Genomic DNA, 23,416 nt, shown 5'->3' with positions numbered 1-23,416 from the left:
TGGTAAATCTGACTGTTACTCTGCGTATTCCTTTCTGCCTTTGTGTGCAATATAGAAACTTTCCTATCTCACAAAAAAAACATTCAAACTCAGTTGATAAGAAATCTCTATTTCTGATATCCATAGTATGTTCCTATATTGTGGAAAAATTCTCACAGATGCATCTAAAGCTGTACATTGCATTGGTTGATACAACTTCTTTCAGTGTTCCAAATGAAATTCCAGGAACTGCTGTCCTAATTTACTGCAGTCTCATCAATGAAAGTGCCATTCAAAATTAAAAACACATTTTGATCTGTTAGGGACAAGAAATTTAGTAAAATTTCAACGTAAATGTTAAGTGAAAATAGTTTAACTTACTTGATCCAGTTCATTAATTCAACAGTATCAGGGTCATAAAATTCCCTTAAATCTGACAGCTCAGCCATTAACTTTGGCCAGAACTAGAAATAAAGGAAAAAATACATGATGAACAAGTCCAATGGTTCTATCCTTTCTATTATTCCTAACAGGACATAGCATTGGAATTGGTTTATTACTGTCACGAGTACCAAGATAGAGTGAAAAGCTTGACTTGTAGTGTTCATCCAGATCAAATCATAGCACAATGCATTTTGATAAAACAAGGTAAAACAATTATAGAATGCAGAATAACATCTAACAGCTACAGAGAAAGCGCAGAACAGGTAAACAATAGGTGCAAGGTAATAGTGAGATACTGAGACAACATTCATCGGCCATCACAAACTCACAAACTGTTGCAGTCCTTCTACTGGTAAATCATCTAAAGCATTGTTGGGCAGGAGTTCCAGGCTTTGCTCCAGTGATAATAAAGCAATTGCAATAACTTGCCAAGTTACGATGCTGTGAAGCTTGAAGGGGAACGTGCAGGTTATTGTGGTTCTCTGCACATGAAATCTTACTCCTTCTTGCTGGTAGAGGTAATGGGTTTGGGAGGTATTAACAGAGCACCTGAGGTGACCAAATGGGTTTCATTTTGTGGTTGGTAAATACTGCAGGCAGTCCAGATGAAGAGTCTCAGCTTGAAACACCAGCTGTTTATTTCCCTCCATAGATGCTGTCTAGCCTGTTGAGTTGAGTTCCTCTAGCATTTTATATGGACATTTGCCCTGTTTTTTTCTTGTGAACATATCTGGACAATCTTCCACATTATCAGGCAAACTCTAGAGCATTACTGTACTAGAACAGCTTGGCTAAATGTATGCAAACATGAGGAAATCTGCAGATGCTGGAAATCCAAACAACACACACAAAATGCTGGTGGAATGCAGCAGGCTAGACAGCATCTATTGGAAGAGGTACAGTCGACGTTTCGGACCAGGACCCTTCGTCAGGACTAACTGAAAGAAAAGATAGTAAGAGATTTGAAAGTGGGAGGGGGAGGAGGAGATCCGAAATGATAGGAGAAGACAGGAGGGGGGAGGGATGGAGCTGAGAGCTGGAAAGTTGATTGGCAAAAGGGATACAAGGCTGGGGAAGGGAGCGAATCATGGGACGGGAGGCCTAGGGAGAAAGAAAGGAGGGAGGGGAGCCCTGAGGAAGATGGAGAGCAGGCAAGGACTTATAGTAAGAGGGACAGAAGGAGAAAAAAGAGAGAAGAAAAGGGGGGGGGGAAGAGAAATAACAAACAAACAAACAAATAAATAAATAAATAAGGGATGGGGTAAGAAGGGGAGGAGGGGCATTAACGGAAGTTAGAGAAGTCGATGTTCATGCCATCAGGTTGGAGGCTACCCAGATGGAATATAAGGTGTTCTTCCTCCAACCTGAGGGTGGCTTCATCTTTACAGTAGAGGAGGCCGTGGATATCAGAGTGGGAATGGGACGTGGAATTAAAATGTGTGGCCACTGGGAGATCCTGCTTTCTCTGGCGGACAGAGCGTAGATGTTCAGCAAAGCGGTCTCCCAGTCTGTGTCCGGTCTCGCCAATATATAGAAGGCCGCACCGGGAGCACCGGACGCAGTACATCACACCAGCAGACTCACAGGTGAAGTGTCGCCTCACCTGGAAGGACTGTCTGGGGCCCTGAATGGTGGTGAGGGAGGAAGTGTAAGGGCATGTGTAGCACTTGCTCCGCTTACAAGGATAAGTGCCGGGAGGGAGATCTGTGGGAAGGGATGGGGGGGACAAATGGACAAGGGAGTCACGTAGGGAGTAATCCCTGCAGAAAGCAAAAAGGGGGGGGAGGGAGGGAAAGATGTGCTTAGTGGTGGGGTCCCATTGGAGGTGGCGTAAGTTACGGAGAATTATATGTTGGAGCCGGAGGCTGGTGGGGTGGTAGGTGAGGACAAGAAGAACCCTATTCCTAGTGGGATGAGAGCAGATGTGCTTGAAATGGGAGAGGTGCGTTTGAGAGCAGAGTAGATGGTGGAGGAAGGGAGCCTTATATTCCGTCTGGGTAGCCTCCAACCTGATGGCATGAACATTGCCTTTTCTAACTTCCATTAATGCCCCTCCTCCCCTTCTTACCCCATCCCTTATTTATTTATTATTTTTTCCCCTTTCTTTCTCTCTTTTTTTTCTCCCTCTGTCCCTCTCACTATAAGTCCTTGCCTGCTCTCCATCTTCCTCTGGGCTCCCCTCCCCCTTTCTTTCTCCCTGGGCTTCCCATCCCATGATCCGCTCCCTTCTCCAGCCTTGTATCCCTTCTGCCGATCAACTTTCCAGCTCTTAGCTCCATCCCTTCCCCTCCTGTCTTTCCCATTATTTCGGATATCCCCTCCCCCTCCCACTTTCAAATCTCTTACTATCTCTTCTTTCAGTTAGTCCTGATTAAGGGTCTTGGTCCGAAACGTCGACTGTACCTCTTCCAATAGATGCTGCCTGGCCTGCTGCGCTCCACCAGCATTTTGTGTGTGTTGCTTGGCTAAATGTATGGTTAGCTTTCGAGCTTGTATTTTAACAGCCTTTTCTGTAACAAGTACTCTCAACTATTTCTTGTTGAACTATGCTTAAAACAACTTGGCTGAAAACTTCTGTGTGGGTGGGAATACAGGGAGGAAACTAAGATGGTACTTAGTACTTCTAGATGAAATGAAATCAGATGCTTCAACTTTATTTCTAGCACACACATGATACAGCCTGACATAAGTAAGTAGGGCATGTCATTGGAGCCTCTTTGTCCATTTATACATGTAAATTGTATCAGTAATAACCATCAGTAATACATGTAAATTGTATCAGTAATAACCATCATCTGTGAGATCACTAAAACTCTATTTTTGCTATATTTCATAATAGCCAAACATGAACTCCCAGATTTGTTCTGATACAATTTATAACAATTATCTTGGTACACAACAAAATGAGATGTCTTCAACATGAAGTAATGCCTTCACTTTCTGAAAAACTAAATATCAAAATCAAGTTTAATATCACTGGCATATGTCGTGAAATTTGTTGTTTTGTGGCAGCAGTACATTGAAATACATAATGAAAAAACTATAAATTACAATAAGAAAATTTAATTACATAAGTAGTGCAAAACGAGAGGAAAAAATTACTGAGGTAGTCTTCATGGGTCCATTGCCCATTCAGAAGTCTGATGGCAAAGGGGAAGAAGCCGTTCCTGAATCCTTGAGTGTGTGTCTTCAGGGTCCTGTACTTCCACCTTGATGGTAGCCATGAGAAGAGGACGTATCCTCTGGGTGATGGGGGTCTTTAATGATGGATGCCGCCTTTTGGAGGCATCACCTTTTGAAGATGTCCTGGATGTCCAGAGTTTACAAGCTTCTGCAGCTTTTTCCAAAACTGTGCAGTGGCCCCTCCTTACCAGTTGGTGATGCAAACAGCTGGAATGCTCTCCACGGTGCATACGTAGAAATTTGTGACATTCCAAGTCTTCTCTAACTTCTAATGTCATGCCTTCCTTATACTTGCACCAATACGTTAGGGGCTAGATCCTCAGACATATTAACACCCAGGAAGTTAAAACTGCTTACTATCCACTGCTGATACCCTGATGAGGACTGGAGTGTGTTCCCTCGACTTCCCATTCCTGAAGTCCACAATCAGATCCTTGATCTTGCTGAAGCTGAGTGCAAGATTATTGTTGTGACGCCATTCAACCAGCTGATCTATCTTGTTCCTTGATTGTCAGCAAGGAGAGAACATTATTTCCCATCTGCACAGACTGTGGTCTCCCGGTGAGGAAGACAAGGATCCAACTGCAGAAGGAGGTACAGAAGCCCATGTTTTGGAGCTTGTTGATTATAACTAAGGATATGATTGTGTTGAATGTTGAGCTGTAGTCAATAAACAGCAGTCTGATGTAGGAATTGCTATTGTCCAGGTGATCCAAGGCCGAGTGGAGAGCCAGAGATTGGGGACCTATCACTCCCACCAGAGTTGTCCAGGACAAAGCACATTTAACACAGGCAGATGAGTGGGGAATAAGGTAAAGTATGCTTATCCCTAGGTTCACACTCCATCTGCTGGCAGAGCCAACATGGAAGTAACATCCGTCAATGGTCTAAAGCCAGCCAGGAAACATTGGAAATGGTAACCAAGGAAACACTCCACTATCTCTGGCATACTACTTTCTGGCAGGGTGAATGGATTAAGGGTGGTGGAGGGATGAGGAGTGGTTATCCCTTGATAAGATGAATATATCACAGTTTGAAAGTTATGTTGAAGAGGGTGCAGGAAACATTCACCAGAGTGCAGCCTGGATTAGAGAGTATTAGCAATAAGGAGAGATCAGACTAAATTTGGATTGTTTTCACTGGAGAAATGAAGGCCGAGGGGAGACATGATAAAAGTCTATAAAATTATGAGAGGGAGCTATCAGAATCTTCTTGCCGAGTTGAAGTATAATATATCAAAGGGCATAGCTTTAAGGGATGGGGCAAGAAATGTTCGAAGGAGTTCTCTGAGGATAACTGGAATGCACAGCCAAGAGGGCAGCCATAACAGTGGTGTTTGAGGTATTTGGATATTCACAGAAACATTCTGTTTTATAGTTACATAGAAACATAGACACATAGAAAATCGGTGCAGGAGTAGGCCATTCGGCCCTTCGAGCCTGCACCGCCATTCAGTACGATCATGGCTGATCATCCAACTCAGAACCCTGCACCTGCCTTCTCTCCATACCCCCGATCCCTTTAGCCACAAGGGCCATATCTAACTCCCTCTTAAATATAGCCAGTGAACTGGCCTCAACTGTTTCCTGTGGCAGAGAATTCCACAGATTCACCACTCTCTGTGTGAAGAAGTTTTTCCTCATCTTGGTCCTAAAAGGCTTCCCCTTTATCCTCAAACTGTGACCCCTCGTTCTGGACTTCCCCAACATCGGGAACAATCTTCCTGCATCTAGCCTGTCCAATCCCTTCAGGATTTTATACATTTCAATAAGATCCCCCCCTCAATCTTCTAAATTCCAGCGAGTATAAGCCTAGTCGATCCAGTCTTTCATCATATGAAAGTCCTGCCATCTCAGGAATCAATCTGATGAACTTTCCTTGTACTCCCTCTATGGCAAGAATGTCCTTCCTCAGATTAGGGGACCAAAACTGCACACAATACTTCAGGTGTGGTCTCACCAAGGCCTTGTACAACTGCAGTAGTACCTCCCTGCTCCTGTACTTGAATCCTCTTGCTATGAATGCCAGCATACCATTCGCCTTTTTCACCGCCTGCTGTACCTGCATGCCCACTTTCAATGACTGGTGTACAATGACACCCAGGTCTCGTTGCACCTCCCCTTTTCCTAATGGGCCACCATTCAGAAAATAATCTGTTTTCCTGTTTTTGCCACCAAAGTGGATAACCTCACATTTACCCACATTAAATTGCATCTGCCATGAATTTGCCCACTCACCTAACCTATCCAAGTCACCCTGCATCCTCTTAGCGTCCTCCTCATAGCTAACACTGCCGCCCAGCTTCGGGTCATCCGCAAACTTGGATGCTGCATTTAATTCCCTCATCTAAATCATTAATATATATTGTAAACAACTGGGGTCCCAGCACTGAGCCTTGCGGTACCCCACTAGTCACTGCCTGCCATTCTGAAAAGGTCTCGTTTATTCCCACTCTTTGCTTCCTGTCTGCCAACCAATTCTCTATCCACATCAATACCATACCCCCAATACCTTGTGCTTTAAGTTTGCACACTAATTTCCTGTGTGGGACCTTGTCAAAAGCCTTTTGAAAATCCAAATATACCACATCCACTGGTTCTCCCCTATCCACTCTACTAGCTACATCCTCAAAAAATTCTATGAGATTTGTCAGACATGATTTTCCTTTCACAAATCCATGCTGACTTTGTCCGATGATTTCACCGCTTTCCAAATGTGCTGTTATCACATCTTTGATAACTGACTGTAGCATTTTCTCCACCACTGACGTTAGGCTAACCGGTCTATAATTCCCCGCTTTCTCTCTCCCTCCTTTTTTAAAAAGCGGTATTACATTAGCCACCCTCCAATCCTCAGGAACTAGACCAGAATCTAAAGAGTTTTGAAAAATTATCACTAATGCATCCACTATTTCTTGGGCTACTTCCTTAAGCACTCTGGGATGCAGACCATCTGGCCCTGGGGATTTATCTGCCTTTAATCCCTTCAATTTACCTAACACCACTTCCCTACTAACATGTATTTCCCTCAGTTCCTCCATCTCACTAGACCCTCTGTCCCCTACTATTTCCGGAAGATTATTTATGTCCTCCTTAGTGAATTAATATGGACTTGATACTTTTCTACTTTCTGAGATGCCACATATAACTCACAGGAATACAACTTACCTCATAACAAAGATAAATACAAATTGATATAGGAACTGCAAACCTCACCACACGGACCTGTGCAAACAAAAGCAAAATATATAATATTAGTACCAGTTAAAATGGGACAAAGGATAAAAAAGCAGTAACACTGGAGCTACTGAAGCATAGTTTAAAGAAACAGTCCTGATTACTAGGAGCAATACTTGCTATACTTAAATATAACCTAGAACACAGCAGAGGAATCTAGTTGGCTTCTTAACTGACATGATATTCAACTGTACTGTGACAAGTTTACAGCTTAATGAAGCTTGATTCCTAACAGGTATTGACAGAGTCTTTAGAAAAGTCTATAAATTAAGCCCATGGCTGCACAAAACTACTGTTAAATATTAAAAATGGAAGCATTTTAAACAGGCACATTTTGAAGTAACCATGTTGAGGAGTAGTGTTTCAAGGATCAGTACAGGGATCACTAGTTTCTAATTTCCATCAGTGTAAATGCATTAAATTTAAGAATTCAAGAAAAATTTGCAGATAACAAGAATAAACAAGGTAGTCCATTCTGATGAACCACTTATAAAAAGTAATAGTACAAAATAAATAGATGAATAATAATGGTGACTCTCTACATGAATAGGTGGATGCTGTGTTGATAGGCTATCATGGAGGATGAATAATTAGCTTTTCCTAGCTCTATTTAAAATAGAATTCTCATCAAAAATACTAAAGTACAATACTGAAATTTATTTGACATTCAAAGTTTTACATTATACTTGCCTTTGTACATTTTAATGATTAAAAGTAATACATTTCATTCTTAGTCAATATTTTTTTTTGCATTCTTTTTAAGGATCAAAATGTAAAAAGTAACATTACTGGACAAAATGTGATGCCACAGTAATTTTGTGATGGACGATGAAACAAATCTTAAATAATTGAAATACAGACTTTCCCCCCATTTTTAAGCTATTCCTTTCATATTCATTACATGCTTTTAAACATAATATACCACACTTCACATGTGTATGGCCACATTAATGGTTTTATTTGAAACATATTTCAGAGTATAATAAGTTTGAGCTGAATGCCATGCAGCTTGAGTAACTCAAGAAAAATAGTTAACATGTTATTACATTAACCAAAACAGCAAAGCAGGATTGTATTTACTGAAGAGTCAGCACATACATGATGAATTGAATAATCTCCCAAATAGTATCATTCCACATAATCTAAGGACTTCCATTCATCTCATCAATCACACAACAGGTCAAACTGCTGTACAGGGATGTTTTATTTTCAACCCTACAATAACTTAATTGGAGTTAATTTTATATTCAAACCTAATTGAAATTATGTACATTTTTAAAACCTCTGATATACAATTTCAATTTAGATAAACTGCAAATGTCCGAGTTATGTGGTTGGCTGTAGTTTTATTATAATGTAGAATAGTAGGCCTTTTATAGCTAAGTTGTTTAACAAAGTAAAATTAGTTTTCTAATATGAATATTATTAAATATTAAACATATAGCAGTCACTACATGGATAATTTTGTATCTAATATGAAAAATATAATTAAAAAATAATGGGCTATCTACATCATGGACATGATGTGAAACAAACTGTTATTTCATCATTTCTTAGGCACAGAAAGATCCGATTCCTTTTTAAGAAACCAATCACCTGAAATTGCACTGCCACCTGATGCCAAGCTGTAATACTACTTAAATGCAAATAAGCAGAATCATAAATATGCACTGAAGATAATTCAAGATAAAAGACATTAACTATTTTGGTTAATCTTGATAGTATGTACATATTGACATAATACAATCTAAAATCCTGATGCAGCAATTATTCTTTGCATTATACCTATAGTTAAAATACATTTCTCTATTAAACATAGTTGCTCAGATCACACATGGAGACTGTACCTGGCATCACTTTGGGTGAACTACGTAATCACATAACCATTTATCCTCACTTATAGTCTCAGTTAAATAATAAAACTGTATAGAAAATTATGTCAGTCATCAATGAGATCAGTTAGAATTCTAATGGAAAGGGAACGAAGCTGATGTCAATAAACAGCCATATAATTGCTCTGGTCTACATATTTATTTAAAGATATTAAAATGCTTTTGCAGCAATCAAAGATACAAATAATGGTTGTATATTATGATTGGTGTTTAATACTTACTAATGTTAATATTAGAAAACTAATTTTACTTGTTTAAACAACTTTGTTAAATAAGATTTACTACTCTTCTTAATAAAACTACAACTAACTTTATCAGCCCATGCTTCAAAAAAAAACTTGATCGAATTGACCTCAACAAGGAAGTCCCATATATTTATTAAAGTCCAATAAACAACAATACTTGGGCAATATGGAGAAAGCACATTCAAAAATAATACTGGCATTTCGTTAAAAAAAATTGCACACACTCAGTGGCCACTTTCTTAGATACACTCCTGTACCTAATAAAGTGGCCACTCTTGTATGTTTGTAATCTGCTGCTGTAACCCGTCCACTTCAAGATTCAACGTGTTGTGCATTCAGAGATAGTCTTCTACACACCATTGTTGTAACACATAGTTATTTGAGCTATTGTACCCTTCCTGTCAGCTTGAACCAGTCTGACCTCTCCCATTAACCGCAGAACCACCACTTATTGGATACTTTTTTGTTTTTGACTCAATTCTCTGTTCACTCCAGAGAATGCTGTGTATGAAAATCCCAGAAAATCAGCAGTTTCTGAGATACTCAAACCACCCCTTCTGGCACTAATTATTTCAGAGTAAACGTCATTTAATTGCATTTCTTACCCATTCTGATGTTTGGTTTGAACAACAACTGAACCTCTTGAGCATGCCTGCATGCTTTTATGCACTGAGTTGCTGCCACATGATTGGCCATTCGATACTTGTATTAGCAAGGTTATAGGTGTACCTAATAAAGTGGCCACTTAGTGTATACTTGCAACAATAATTTAAAAGAAATGTGTGCAAGGTAAAATGTAATACGAACCCACAGGGGAGAAAAAAGCCGAAGTGCTTTGAGAGTTAGATTCCAAAAATGACTGCTGCAAATTGCTGCTGATGTAAAAATACACATGTGGGATGTCCACAGATATTTCATCCTGGAAGAAGCAAAAAAAAAATGGACTAAGCGATCTATACATTATAGAACATAGAATAGTACAGCACAGTACAGGCCCTTCGGCCCACAATGTTGTGCCGACCTTCAAACCCTGCCTCCCGTATAACCCCCCACCTTAAATTCCTCCATATACCTGTCTAGTAGTCTCTTAAATTTCACTAGTGTATCTGCTTCTACCACTGACTCAGGCGGTGCATTCCACGCACCAACCACTCTCTGAGTAAAAAACCTTCCTCTAATATCCCCCTTGAACTTCCCACCCCTTACCTTAAAGCCACGTCCTCTTGTATTGAGCAGTGGTGCCCTGGGGAAGAGGCGCTGGCTATCCACTCTATCTATTCCTCTTATTATCTCGTACACCTCTATCATGTCTCCTCTCATCCTCCTTCTCTCCAAAGAGTAAAGCCCTAGCTTCCTGAATCTCTGATCATAATGCATACTCTCTAAACCAGGCAGCATCCTGGTAAATCTCCTCTGTACCCTTTCCAATGCTTGTGTAAATCAAAATCTATTTATCATGGAAGCATATTTTGCAATAGATATGAACACAATAGAATTTTGCCTGAAAATTATGTATGATAATGAATTATTTATCAGAAGCAATTCAGGATTAAAAATTTTAAAAAACATAATTTACTACAATGTTGCCTCTTAGTTGTAGTTACTCGCATGAGTTTTTTTATTTAAACTTTTATTTTGGCAATGAAATTTTGGTAGTGAAAAATGATAATGTCAGAATATCAAGACAATAATTTTGATAATTGAGTAATCAGAATGAAGGATTAAAAAAGTAAGAGCACCAGGACTACCAAGGAAATAGAGTAGGTATGATCAATGTTTATTCTGAAGGTAGGAGGAGAATTGGGGAAGAATTAATTAATGAAGAGTGAAAAGCGATAGAAAAGAAACATGAAATACTTCTTAAAGTTTCCAGTATCATGTAAAACCTGAAAGAATGAAAGTAGACAATAATAAAGAGGACAGGAGAAGATGATATGACAGAACACGTATTAAAGTCAGTATCTGCAAATTGAAACCAAGTTGACTTTGGTGATGTCCACATTCAGATGATAGGTGGAGGATGTGAATCTAATGGCCACACAATAACACATGAAATTTAATAAATGTAATGGACTCGTCTTCCACTTATATTACAAAACTTAGAACATTATATTTTAATTTGGGATTGCATTTATGCTTGGACTGAAGGATCAAGCCAATTAAAAAAAAAACATTTTCTCAACAGTATTCTAATAGTTTACATGTACAGTATCAACCTTCAGCAAAATTACTGTTCATGTTCTTTGTGGAAGCACAATGGACCTAGTAGTGTAATGGATTACCTCATTGTACTCAAAGCCAGCAGACCAAATAACACATTATGTATTAGATTGTAGGCCATGTCTGGTCTGAGCAGCGTCATGTTCTCTTCTTTAACGGTCGAACTCTGGGATAGATTGGAACAGCTATTGCAGCTGGAGAGAGAAAGAATAATTAACTACAAGTGAAGTTTTTTTATTAAGCATTCTAATTTGAAGATCTCAAAATATTGATAACTCATTGTAAATTGACAATATCTTCATATTAAAAATCAAAAGATTTGTTCAGCATATATCAATGAAGTTCAAAATAACTGAACACAATGTGGTACAATATAAATATTCCATAAAGTTCACTACAGCAATGAACGAAATAGATAAGTGCAGAAAAATGGTGAAGCAAAGGATTGAAAAAGACTGTTCAATCCAAAAAAATTGATTTCAAAGATCTTTCCAGCATTCCCCTGAAGTAAAAATTTTAATCCCATTGCCAATGGTATTGATTTGGAAAGGAGGAAGTGCAATGAGACTTGAGGGTCCTTGGACACCAACTGTATGAGATCTGTGTTTCTGGACTAGGGAAGTGCAAACGTCCAACTCACAAAAGTTTAAAGTCAACTTATGGAAACTCAGCTCTTTTTTACCCCGATACAGTTAACAACATATTGATTTGACACTATTTTCAATACAAAAAGATACTGAGCTATGAAAATATGCACACAAGAATACGTCCATCAGTTCCTGCTGGTCAACATGGGACTGGAACCTTATTCAGAAGTTCTCAAGAGATAAGAGGGAAAATAATCACTTGAATTTGGTGATAATAGAAGATAACTAAGGCAGGTTGGCACCTGCTCTGAAATTCAAGCAGAATGAGAGATTAATTAATTCATCTTCAATTAAGCAATTTCCCAATAAATCCCTTTGTTGTTAAGGGATGATGCACAAATTTAAAAAATCAGATTTTCACCTCATCACACAACATAAATTCACCTAATCTCAGTTGTTTGTTCTGCTGTTGATCTTTATTTAATATTCTTTCCAAAAGCCTTAATTTTCCTTGCTGAAAGCCTAGGGTATAGCCATAAATTATGGATACTAACATTTTTACCTTTTTCTTTCTTTATTAATCTTATTATTGATTTAAAAGGAACATAAATACAAACAAGAGGAGAATTATCTCAAATATATTATCAATAACAATACAAACCGAGATTAAGATAGACATTATCAAAATCATACATATTGTTAAGCTAGTATAAAATATATAATAAAAAAAGAAAACAGCAATTCTCCTCTTATCAGTTCATGAAGAAGAAAGAAAAAAACTTTGAATGTTAAATAAAGGAAAAAAAAACAGTACACTACATAAAAAATGAAACAAAAAAAAGGGACTGGGCAGTCCATTTTGAGGATACAACCAAAAAAAAAACTTTCTGATCAAATCTAAAATTTTGAAAAAAAATTGGAAGAGTAATAAATCAAATTAAATGAAAATATTGAATAAAAGGTCACCAGATTTGCTTAAATTTAAAGGATGTATCAAATGTCCGACTTCTTATTTTCTCTAAACTTAAACAGGACATAATGGAGGTAGATTAGAGTCCTTCCACTTCAATAAAATGGCTCTCCTAGCCAATAAAGTCAAAAAGGCTATCACACGTTGAGCGGAAACAGGAATGTTTCCTGCTTCCGATGGGATAATCCCATAAATTGCTGTAAGGAAATTAGGTTGTAGATTCAGATCCAAGACTTTTGATAGCATTTTAAAAACATCTCTCCAAAAGTTATCTAGCTTTATACAAGACCAATACATAGGAGTTAAAATGGCCACCTCAATATTACATCTGTCACAAATAGGATTGATATTGGAAAAAATTCGCGATAGTTTATCCTTTGACATATGGACCGGATGCACTACCTTGAACTGGATCAAGGAATGACGGGCACAAATAGATGAGTTATTAACCAAATGAAAAATTTTACTCCATTGACTATCTGAAAATGACTCTTGCAATTCCAATTCCCAAGCACGTTTAATTTTATCATTAGATATAATTTGTGAGTTCAATAACCGTTTATAGATTATAGCTATCAACCCTTTTTGAAATGGTTTAAGCTGAAAGACAGCATCCACTATATTAGGTGGATAAGCAGAAGGGTAATTTGGCAACAAACCACGTAAAAATTCCTAATTTGTAAATATCTAAAAAAGTGTAAATTAGATAAATCATATTTATCCACTAACTGAGAAAAAGACATTAAACAGTCCCCTAAAAACAAATCTGAAAAAGTTATTATTCCCTTGGTTTTCCAAATTAAAAAGGCCTTATCCAAAATTGATGGTTTAAAAAAATAAATGAGATGGGTATTACTAGAAAGGATAAAATTATTTAACTCAAAAAATCTACGAAACTGAAACCAAGTTCTTAATCACCAAATAATCTGCAGATGCTGGGGTCAAAGCAACACTCACAACACACTGGAGGAACTCAGCAGGTTGGGCAGCATCCGTGGAAACGATCAGTCAACTTTTCGGGCCGGAACCCTTCGTCGGGACTGAAGAGGGAAGGGGCAGAGGCCCTATAAAGGAGGTTGGGGGAGGGTGGAAAGGAGAAGGCTGGTAGGTGCCAGGTGAAAAACCAGTAAGGGGAAAGATAAAGGGGTGGGGGAGGGGAAGCAGGCAGGTGATAGGCAGGAAAGGTGAAGGAGGAATGGGGAAAGCACAATAGGTAGTGGAAGGAGGCGGAACCATGAGGGAGGTGATAGGCAGCTGCGGGAGGGGGCAGAAGGTAACAGGGATGGGGGAAGAGAGGGGGAGGGAATTACCGGAAGTTGGAGAATTCAATGTTCATACCAAGGGACTGGAGACTACCCAGATGGTATATGAGGTGTTGCTCCTCCAACCTGAGTTTAGCCTCATTATGGCAGTAGAGCAGGCCATGTATGGACATATCCAAAGGGGAATATGAAGCAGAGTTGAAGTGGGTGGTAACTGGGAGATCCCGTCTATTGTGGCGGATGGAGTGGAGGTGCTTGACTAAGCAGTCCCCCAATCTGTGTTGAGTTTCACCGATGTAGAGGAGGCCGCACCGGGAGCACCGGATGCAAACAGATGACCCCAACAGACTCACAAGTGAAGTGTTGCCTCACCTGGAAGGACTGTTCCCTGTCTGCCCCCTCCCCCAGCTGCCTATCACCTCTCTCATGGTTCCGCCTCCTTCCACTACCTATTGTGCTTTCCCTTATTCCTTCTTCACCTTTCCTGCCCATCCCCTCCCCGACCCCTTATCTTTCCTCTTACTGGTTTTTCACCTGGCACCTACCAGCCTTCTCCTTCCCACCCTCCCCCTACGTTCTTTATAGGGCCTCTGCCCCTTCCCTCTACAGTCCTGACGAGGGGTTCCGGCCCAAAACGTTGACTGATCATTTCCACAGATGCTGCCTGACCTGCTGAGTTCCTCCAGTGCGTTGTGACTGTTACCAAGTTCTTAATGTATGTTTAATAATGGGATTAAAATCTTGTCTACTAATCCTAGAAAACAAAAAAGAAAGAGGAGCTCCCAGTAAAGAGGCCAAAGAGAATCCTTTCACCGAGTTTTCCTCCAATTCCAACCATGAAGGACATTCATGTATATGTGAATAGTGAATCCAAAAAGTAATATATCGAATATTAATTGCTCAATAGTACATTCTAAAATTTGGCGCAGCCATATCACCATCCTTTTTTAATTTCTGCAATAAGGGTTTACTCAATCTAGGATTTTTATTGTTCCAAATATAAGGTAAGATTATAGAATCTATTCTGTCAAAAAACTTTTTGGGAACAAAGGAAGGAACTGCCTGAAATATATATAAGAATTTCGGTAAAACTATCATTTTAATAGCATTAATTCGACCTATAATGATAACGTCATAGGCGACCATTTAGAAAGCATTTGTTTGGTGTAGTCAATTAATTGAAAAAAATTATATTTATAGAGATCCTTGAAATTTTTAGTAATTTTAATACCAAGATAGGTAAAGTAATTTTTAGCAATACTAAAAGGTACTTGACGATTTGGATCTGAGTAATTATTAATAGGAAATAACTCACTTTTATGTAAATTTAATTTATACGCAGAAAAACTACTGAATTCAGAAAATATAGATAACATAGAAGGAATAGATTTCCTAGGATCTGGAATATAAACTAACAGGTCATCTGCATATAACGAAACCTTGTGTATTTTGTCCCCCTTCTCTTAATACCCTGAACAGTATTAGAATCTCCAAGAGCAATAGCAAAGGGTTCTAAGGCCAAGTTAAATAATAAAGGACCTTTTTATTGATTTTTCTCATCTCTCAGGTGGTCCCTTTCTTTTCCCCCTACATCTTGTCCCCATCTGTAAAAATCTCTCTTAAATTCTCAAAAGAAAAGAACACATCCTCCTCTCTAATGTTTAAAGATTATTCTATTTCTTCTCACGTTTAAGTTTGCACAAAGTGAATTGGTTTCATCTAGGATAAAATTATTTTTTCAAGTCACCACCTGTTGCTCAAAATTCACACTTTCCAGGAGAAATAATTCACTGCATATTTCTGAGTTCATGTTTTAGATTCATTAGTTGTTTAAATTTAGCTTTAAAATAGTTTTAATTGCTTGTACACACAGTCAGCTACTTTATTTACCTCCTCCTTCATTCTTTGCACCCCAGATCCAATCTCACCAATTTTTTTATTTTCCAAGGCCTTACTGCATTATCTGTTCCCTCCATCAAATATTCTCACATTGCACTAGATCTTTATAAAATGAAAAAAGTCTTTAAAAATCTGATATGAAACAAAAAAATACTATAAATATTCAGCAGGTCAGGCAGCATCTGTGGAGAGAGAAACAGAGTTAACATTTCAATTTGATAACCTTCCATCCCACAATAACTCTGTCTCTCTTTCACAAATGCTGTCCAACCTGACAAGTACTTCTAGCATTTTTATTTTGTTCCATTTGAGACTTTGAGCACTGGTAGTGTTTTACATTTAAATGACTTCATTGTTTTGCCCAAAATATATTAAAAAATGGACTTTGAAAAGAATCTGGTTTTCTTTCTCATGCTTCCAATATCTAGTACTTTCTTACAACATGGAAGGAAGCAGTTCAGACCCTTAAGTCTATATTGATTCTCAAACCATTCCCATCAGGAGCAGTCCTCACTGTAACTTATTCTCTCTCAGATACCCATTAATTTTCCTTAATTCCTCTGCAACCAACCAGAGTGGGGATGAATTACAGCAGCCAATTAACACACTTGCATACAAATTAACAGCTCTGACCTCAGGCACAGTCTATAACAAATATTCAAAAGTAGATTTGACAGATGATCACTCTGTGATAGAGTTTGATCAAAGATTCTATTTGTCCCCATGACAATGCATCCACTTAAAACTAAATTCAAATCTATGCAAATCTATCAAATTGTCAGTACATCTCAAAAATCATCCTCTTCTAATCACTATTCTAATCACATTTTAACTATTGACATTTTTAACATACCTGAGATTCCGAATAGCAACAATTAGAGCGATGATCATTGTAATAACCAAAACTAAAAGATATGAGGGCAAAATCAATGTGTTCAAAAGTCTTTGGAAGGTATCATGAGGCAGGAGGCCAAAGGCTTCTTCACATAGGTATAATTTAGCATCAAAATCCCTAAAGATTAAGCAAAAAAAAGAGATATGTAATTAAACATATCTGTTATTATATATACAATATGAGGTGCTGAAATGCTTAATTTTAGAGTACTCATGCTGATCTGGTTACTTTAATCTTGCATAAGATTAACTACTAACTTAATTACTACAAACTTGGCACTAATTAGATTCAGTGAATCTTAGCAAATATAACATTCAACTGAAATGTAGAACCTTCTCCAAATGCTCACTTAAAACTCTGAGATGCCATCTATACATACAATGATTGTGATAGTTTTCAACCTCAGTAGTCATTTAATTTGCAAATGCAATACTATACAATTCGAATGTTTGAAAGATATTTGGATAGATAAATTGATAAAAAAGACAGAACAGAGATGGCAAGCCTATGGCATGTGCAAAAATGCTGCTGGGCACACAGCATGCTTTGGCGCATGGCAGCCTCGATTCTTTAAACTCCACCCATAATAAAAAACACATAATGATCATCTTTACTGCCAAATGAAGCAGCACATGATTTTTTACAAGCCGAGAGCAGTGAGATTTTTTCCACAGGAAATATCTAATGCTGGTTTGCATGCAACAGAAGTCTCACTTAAAAGTTTATTTTCCTTTTGTTGATCTTTTATGAATATGCAGCAAAACTTATCTCATATTCACATTTCTTATGTTACATATGATGTATGAGAATATATTTAGAAATGTTACTTTTCAAATGTTTCTTTAAAAGATAAATATTAATTTTTGAATAGGTTTTCTAAAATGCTTCATTTATTTCAATTGTTATATTTTTATTAATAGCAAAACAATGAAAACATGTAAATAAGCAACAAAAATCACCCTTTTTCCTTTTAAAAGGGCCATAATTATTGTTAATAAATCATTAATCGATGATAATCTCTGCTCAAAATTACCATGATATGTGAAAAATTTTTAGAGGATTATTGCCAAATTGGGCATATGTTCTCAAAAGGATTTGATACCCCTGGTTTTGAGGGAGGCAAATAGGACTAGCTCGGGAAGGCACCTTGGTTGGCATGGACAAGTAGGACCAAAGGGACAATTTCAATGTTGTATAGCTTATGACTTTACAATCATGATTAAAAAATATAATTATGCTGGTAGTCATTTGCAATGCAATGCAAAATAGAAAATTGTTTTAATGTTAAAAGTTTAATTGCAATACTGGTGATACCATGAGAAAGGAACCTGAACTCCTGAAGAGCTAACAGCTATAAATGTACAGTGCACTTAAAATGCCCAAGCTTCCCTTTCATTGACCTAAACAAAGAACAAAAGAGGCCCCTTAACGAAATGGAACTTTTATACTGTAGTTCACTACCATAATAGCAAATGTGATAGGTACTTCTATATATGTATGAAAAAAAATTAATGATGCAGTCATTTAAAGTCTATATAGCAAGAATAAAGAGAAATTACAGATTATAAAAATAATAGGAATGTAAAGGAAATTGAAACTAATCAAGACTTGTTAGAAAACAAAAGAACATAATTTTGAAGGTAATGCAGCCATGTGATCAACCAGTTCAGAAAACTAAGGGCAGAGATCCTGCAGTCATACAGCACAGAACAGAAGCCAAATACTTATCTACACTACTCCCATTTACTAGTCCATAACTTGTCATGTCTGGGAGATTCAAGTGCTCGCCTGGATACTACTTAGACGTTATGAGTGTACGCATTCCATCATCCACACAGACAGTGCATCTGAGAATCTAACCACACTCCAGGTGTTAAAACCTTTTCTCAGATCCCCTCTAAACTTTTTGTGCCTGCTCTCTCCCTCTGTTTTTTAAACTCAGCTATGGAGAAAGCATCTTGTCCGTGCCCCTCAATGTTGTAAATCCCTCAGCCTCTTCTGCTCCATGGAAAGCAAATCCAGAGACTATCCAATCTCTCCTTGTAACTGCAACATTTAATTCCTGGCAAAATCCTGGTGATTCTCCTCTGCACCATTCCCTCTAGTACAACAGACATATTTCAGCTTAGCAACACACACAAAATACTGGAGGAACTCAGCAGGCCAGTCAGCATCTCTGGAAAAGAGTACAGTCGATGTTTCAGGCCGAGAACCTTCGGCAAGACTGGAGAAAAAAAGCTGAGGAGCAGATTTAAAAGGTGGGGGAGGGGAGAGAAAACACAAGGTGACAGGTGAAACCTGAATGGGGAGGGATGAAGTAAAGAGCTGAGAAGTTGATTGGTGAAAGAGATACAGAGCTGGAGAAGGGAGTGTCTGATAGAAGAGGACAGAAGGCCATTGAAGAATGTAAAGGGGGGAGGAGCACCAGTGGGAGGCGATGGGTGGACAAGTAGATAAGGTGAGAGAGAGAAAAGGGGATGGGGAATGCTGAAGGAGAAGGGGGCATTACTGGAAGTTTGAGAAATCAATGTTCATGCCATCAGGGTGGAGGCCACCCAGACGGAATATAAAGTGTTGTTCCTCCAACCTAAGTGTAGTCTCATCATGAAAGTGGAGGAGGCAATGGATAGACGTATTGGAATGGGAATGGGAAGTGGAAGTGGAATGGGTGGCCACTGGGAGATCCCGCTTTTTCTGGTGGACGGAGTGTAGGTACTTGGTGAAGCAGTCTCTCAATCTATGTCGGGTCTCACCAATATACAGGAGGCTACATTGGGAGCACTGGACACAGTATATGCCCCTAACAGATTCACAGGTGAAGTGTCATCTCACCTGGAAGAACTGTTTGGGCCCTGAATAGTCCAAGTTTCCAGACATATTTTAGCTTGATGGACAGAGCTGTGTACAGTACTCCATAAGATAAAGCCAGTGGTTTGGTATCCTTGGGAGATTGATTATAAACATCTCAGATGCTTATAAACTCAGATAGATGAATCCATTTTCCTATTTCCACAGGCTGACAGAGGCATTTGATTTAAATGAATAAAGGATTTGACAACTTACTTGGAAGGAGAATAACAGAAAACTAATGTAGGGCAATGGCAAGCTAAATAAATTCATAGATAGACTGAAGCAGTTCGATACAGAAAAATAGCCAATATGTTCTCCAAATGAGTAGGATTGTGTATGGACTGGAAGAACATATTGAGCTAACAAATATATAGATACATGAAGATGCGAGTTAAAGTTGAAAAGGCCAAGAAGAGAGTAAAAAAGATTCTAAATATTTTTGTGCTCCACAGTACATATTTTTATAAAGCCATTCCTTAGGATTTCCTTATTTTGTCATCAAATATTTGAAACAGGACTTGGTAAAATTCTTAAAACTGTGATCTCTAACTCCAAACAAATCTCTCTGTGTCATTATTGGATGCAGACATCAAGGGTGATGCCTCATTAGTGCCTGCTTCTAGGTGCTCAAATATTGATAAGCTTAAGAATTTCTACTGTGCTTTTGAGAAAAGATAACTGATCTTAGAGTGAGCTGTATTGATGTATTCATATCATGTGATAAAACCAAAATAATCTGAGGTTTGGAGAAATAATTAATTTGCTTTTACTGTATTTCTGTATGTTCTGACAAGACTGATAAGGTGTATATTCTGACAAAGGCAAGGTGGAAGGTACCTGATGGAACAGGCTGGTGGGCAGTTAGTTTGCGACATTTATATTAAATTCTTGCACGTATTGGATGAATAGATCTGAAGATCCCAATGCTACACTAAAAAATTCTCCTTTTTTCCGAAATTCTCAGTGGGGTGAACTGTTGGGTGCTTAGTCCATAGATGGCTGTAACAGCACAGAAAAATATGGCTTTCAGATAACAGCTGGACCACCTGTATTTATTCTATCTTTGTTTTGGTCAGTTTTCTGGTTGGATTTTGGCTTTCAATTGCCTGCAGAATTGCTTCCCTTTGGGCATAGTTGAGTTTCTAAGCGAAGAAGGTTTATTAGCTTCTGAATCTCCTAATCATTCTCATCAAACCAGTCCTAGTGTTTCCGGGTAGGGAAGCTAAGAGCCTTTTCATAAGTGAGAATTATGATGGGCTTCAGCATAGTCCAGACACTGTGGATATACTGTGGCTCCTGGTTGTTGACAATAGTAGGGTTCTCATGAGCAACTAAATAGGGCATTTTTATACTGGGGGCTTCAATGCTGACTTCCTTGAAGCAATGCTTTTGTTTAGATCATGTTGATTACCTTAACAGAGGGGATAGATGAAAGTCAGTCCAATAGTTAATTATAACCATTATCGTGCAGATGATATGACCATCCTTGTGGTCTCATTTCAGGTTATGATAAAATCTGACAGGTTCTAGTTTCTGGTGTAAGAGTATTACCACGAGGTTGTGCACATCTATCTGGGAAAATAGTGTTGTTTACGACAAACCAATCCTCCAAACATTCCACCAGGAGGAAAGCACCAGTATAATTAACTTTCCCTACACATCTCTTGTCAATGTGCCTTGTCAGAGGATTGCATCACTTCTGGCCTGGCATTAAAGTCATCCAGAAAGAACAGTGCCTGCCTCTGCAATGTGGGCCAGTTTTTTTTCTCCAAGGTTAGAGTAGAAGTCTTTCTTGGCCTCATCTGTAACTTCCAAAGGTAAAAGCAGCGATGACTGAGAAATGCTGGCTCAACACAGAGGGAGCTGGAAAGTCATGAGAAGTATACCTATACCAGGGAAGTTACTGAGATGCCAGATTAGGTCATTCCTGACCTCCATGAAAGTGGTATTTCCCTTTCAGAAGGTGTACCCATTGCCTGATTCCTTGACATTGATATCACTACCTTGGGATGGTAGTTCAAAGCATCTGAGTTCCCAGACCATTATAGCTGAACGCTCACAAACAGTAGAAAATCTGCAGATGCCGGAAATCCGAGCAACACGCACAAATTGCTATAAAAAAAAAGTACATTGACTGTACTTTTTTTCCATAGATGCTGTCTGGCCTGCTGAGTTCCTCCAGCATTTTGTGTGTGAGAGCTGAATGCTGTTCAGACCTGTCCTTTTGGAGTTGTTCACAAGAGTCCTGATGTTTCATGTCCCAAAATTTGTGTTAAGGTGTGCAAATCACAAAGGTGCGATTTATTTAAACATGAAGCAACAATAAAACACTAGCTACCTTGTCAATACTACAGGGCAAGATCTTCCTTCAGTGGCAGACACTGTTGTAGGGGATTGAATGCACATTTAGGTGGGCCCTGGCATGGATGTCTTTGCTTACCGCCTCCTGCCTGCCACAACCTCCCCTAACCCTTCTCACCCTACAGTCTCCCAGTCTCTATTTCTTTTTCTTCAGTGATCTCTTCAGCTCCTAATCTTGCCTCAACCCCTTCATTCTGTGCTTGGTCCTGTTTCCTTTCCTGTACTGAAAAGCAATGCCCCAACCCCCATCTTTTCCAATGGTCCTCTGTCCTTCATTCTCAACTCCTGACCTCACCCAAATATTTCTCTGCCCTCTGTTCAGCAATACACAGCAAGGGTGCATATAACAATAACTTATCTATACTTGTAGCATAGTCAGTCGTTTACATGTACTCTGATTTGGAAGAGATGTAGGGGCATATAGGTGGTGGTAGAATGCTACAGAGAATTCATGTTGCAGTTAGGAATAAGAAGCTGAAATAAATACAATTTAACTAAGAATTAAAAGATAATGTGCTAATAGTATATATTAATGCGGTAATATGACATATCAAAATTAAGTTTTTTGGTAAGAAATAATTTTATTGAGCGGTAAATGGGTAATGGGATTATTAATTTAAAGTAATCATAAGAATAATAAATAAACAAAAGTCTGAATTATTTTCACATGTAGGACTATTAAAACCAAGTACACATGAGCCCAGAATTTCCTGCCAGTGGTGAGCTGTCCTTGCTCACAGCTTCACCATGGTGAGAAGTCTGAAGTTACCCTTTGCAATGGATCAGTATCAAACTCCTACAAAGTACCAGCTCTATCCTCAGTAAAAGGGATTAAGAAGATATTTAGAAGAAATAACTGGTGTGTGGATGTTCTGATATGTGGACAAATTAGAAGAACAATCTAAGCATATCCAAGTTCAGAAACAGTTAAAGTCAAAACTATGAGCAGCTTTAGTAAGTAGTATAAACTAATTCTATTGGCATTAAAATTGACACCACAGGGGAAATGAGATGCAATTTCTTTAAACAGAAGTTTGCTGTTACTTGGAAAGCATTTAACTGCAAAGGGTGGGAGACTTAAATTTAAACAATTGGACACAAAATATATGAAGATTACTTGCTGGGTTATTAGGGAAGAGATGGTTGTGGGCTGATGAGCAATGGCTCTTTCCAAGTACAATGCAGGTTTGATAATCCGAATGGTCTGTTTTTCTGCAATGAGATTCTATACTTTTATCTTGCCATAGGACCTTGCTAGAGGATGGTATACGCAATGGATCAGTGGACAGCACCAAATTTGAAAGAATGGTAAAAGGTGAGAAGGCAAGTCAGAAAATCTATAGAAAAGCCAGCACTTTGTGTAGGTAATTTAATACAGACTAAAGTAATATAA

General features: G+C 38.4%; 1 protein-coding gene across 3 annotated transcripts in view; it reads right to left on the bottom strand.

Annotated features, from left to right (window-relative positions):
* The window catches only part of dpy19l3 (dpy-19 like C-mannosyltransferase 3), a 67,774-nt gene that overhangs the window by 9,815 nt on the left and 34,543 nt on the right, over positions 1–23,416 (bottom strand). For all 3 annotated transcript variants that reach the window (XM_072279170.1, XM_072279171.1, XM_072279172.1), the window contains 5 exons: positions 16,771–16,929; positions 11,262–11,393; positions 9,787–9,898; positions 6,774–6,830; positions 361–443 (listed from right to left, as the gene is read on the bottom strand). In XM_072279170.1, the coding sequence (XP_072135271.1) occupies positions 361–443; positions 6,774–6,830; positions 9,787–9,898; positions 11,262–11,393; positions 16,771–16,929 (543 nt within the window). The remainder of the gene's footprint in view (positions 1–360; positions 444–6,773; positions 6,831–9,786; positions 9,899–11,261; positions 11,394–16,770; positions 16,930–23,416) is intronic.

Source organism: Mobula birostris, chromosome 15 (genome assembly GCF_030028105.1).
Source record: "Mobula birostris isolate sMobBir1 chromosome 15, sMobBir1.hap1, whole genome shotgun sequence".
Classification (NCBI taxonomy): Eukaryota; Metazoa; Chordata; class Chondrichthyes; order Myliobatiformes; family Myliobatidae; genus Mobula; species Mobula birostris.
The sequence above is the reverse complement of the archived record's forward strand: the minus strand, read 5'-3'. Positions and strand labels throughout refer to the sequence as shown.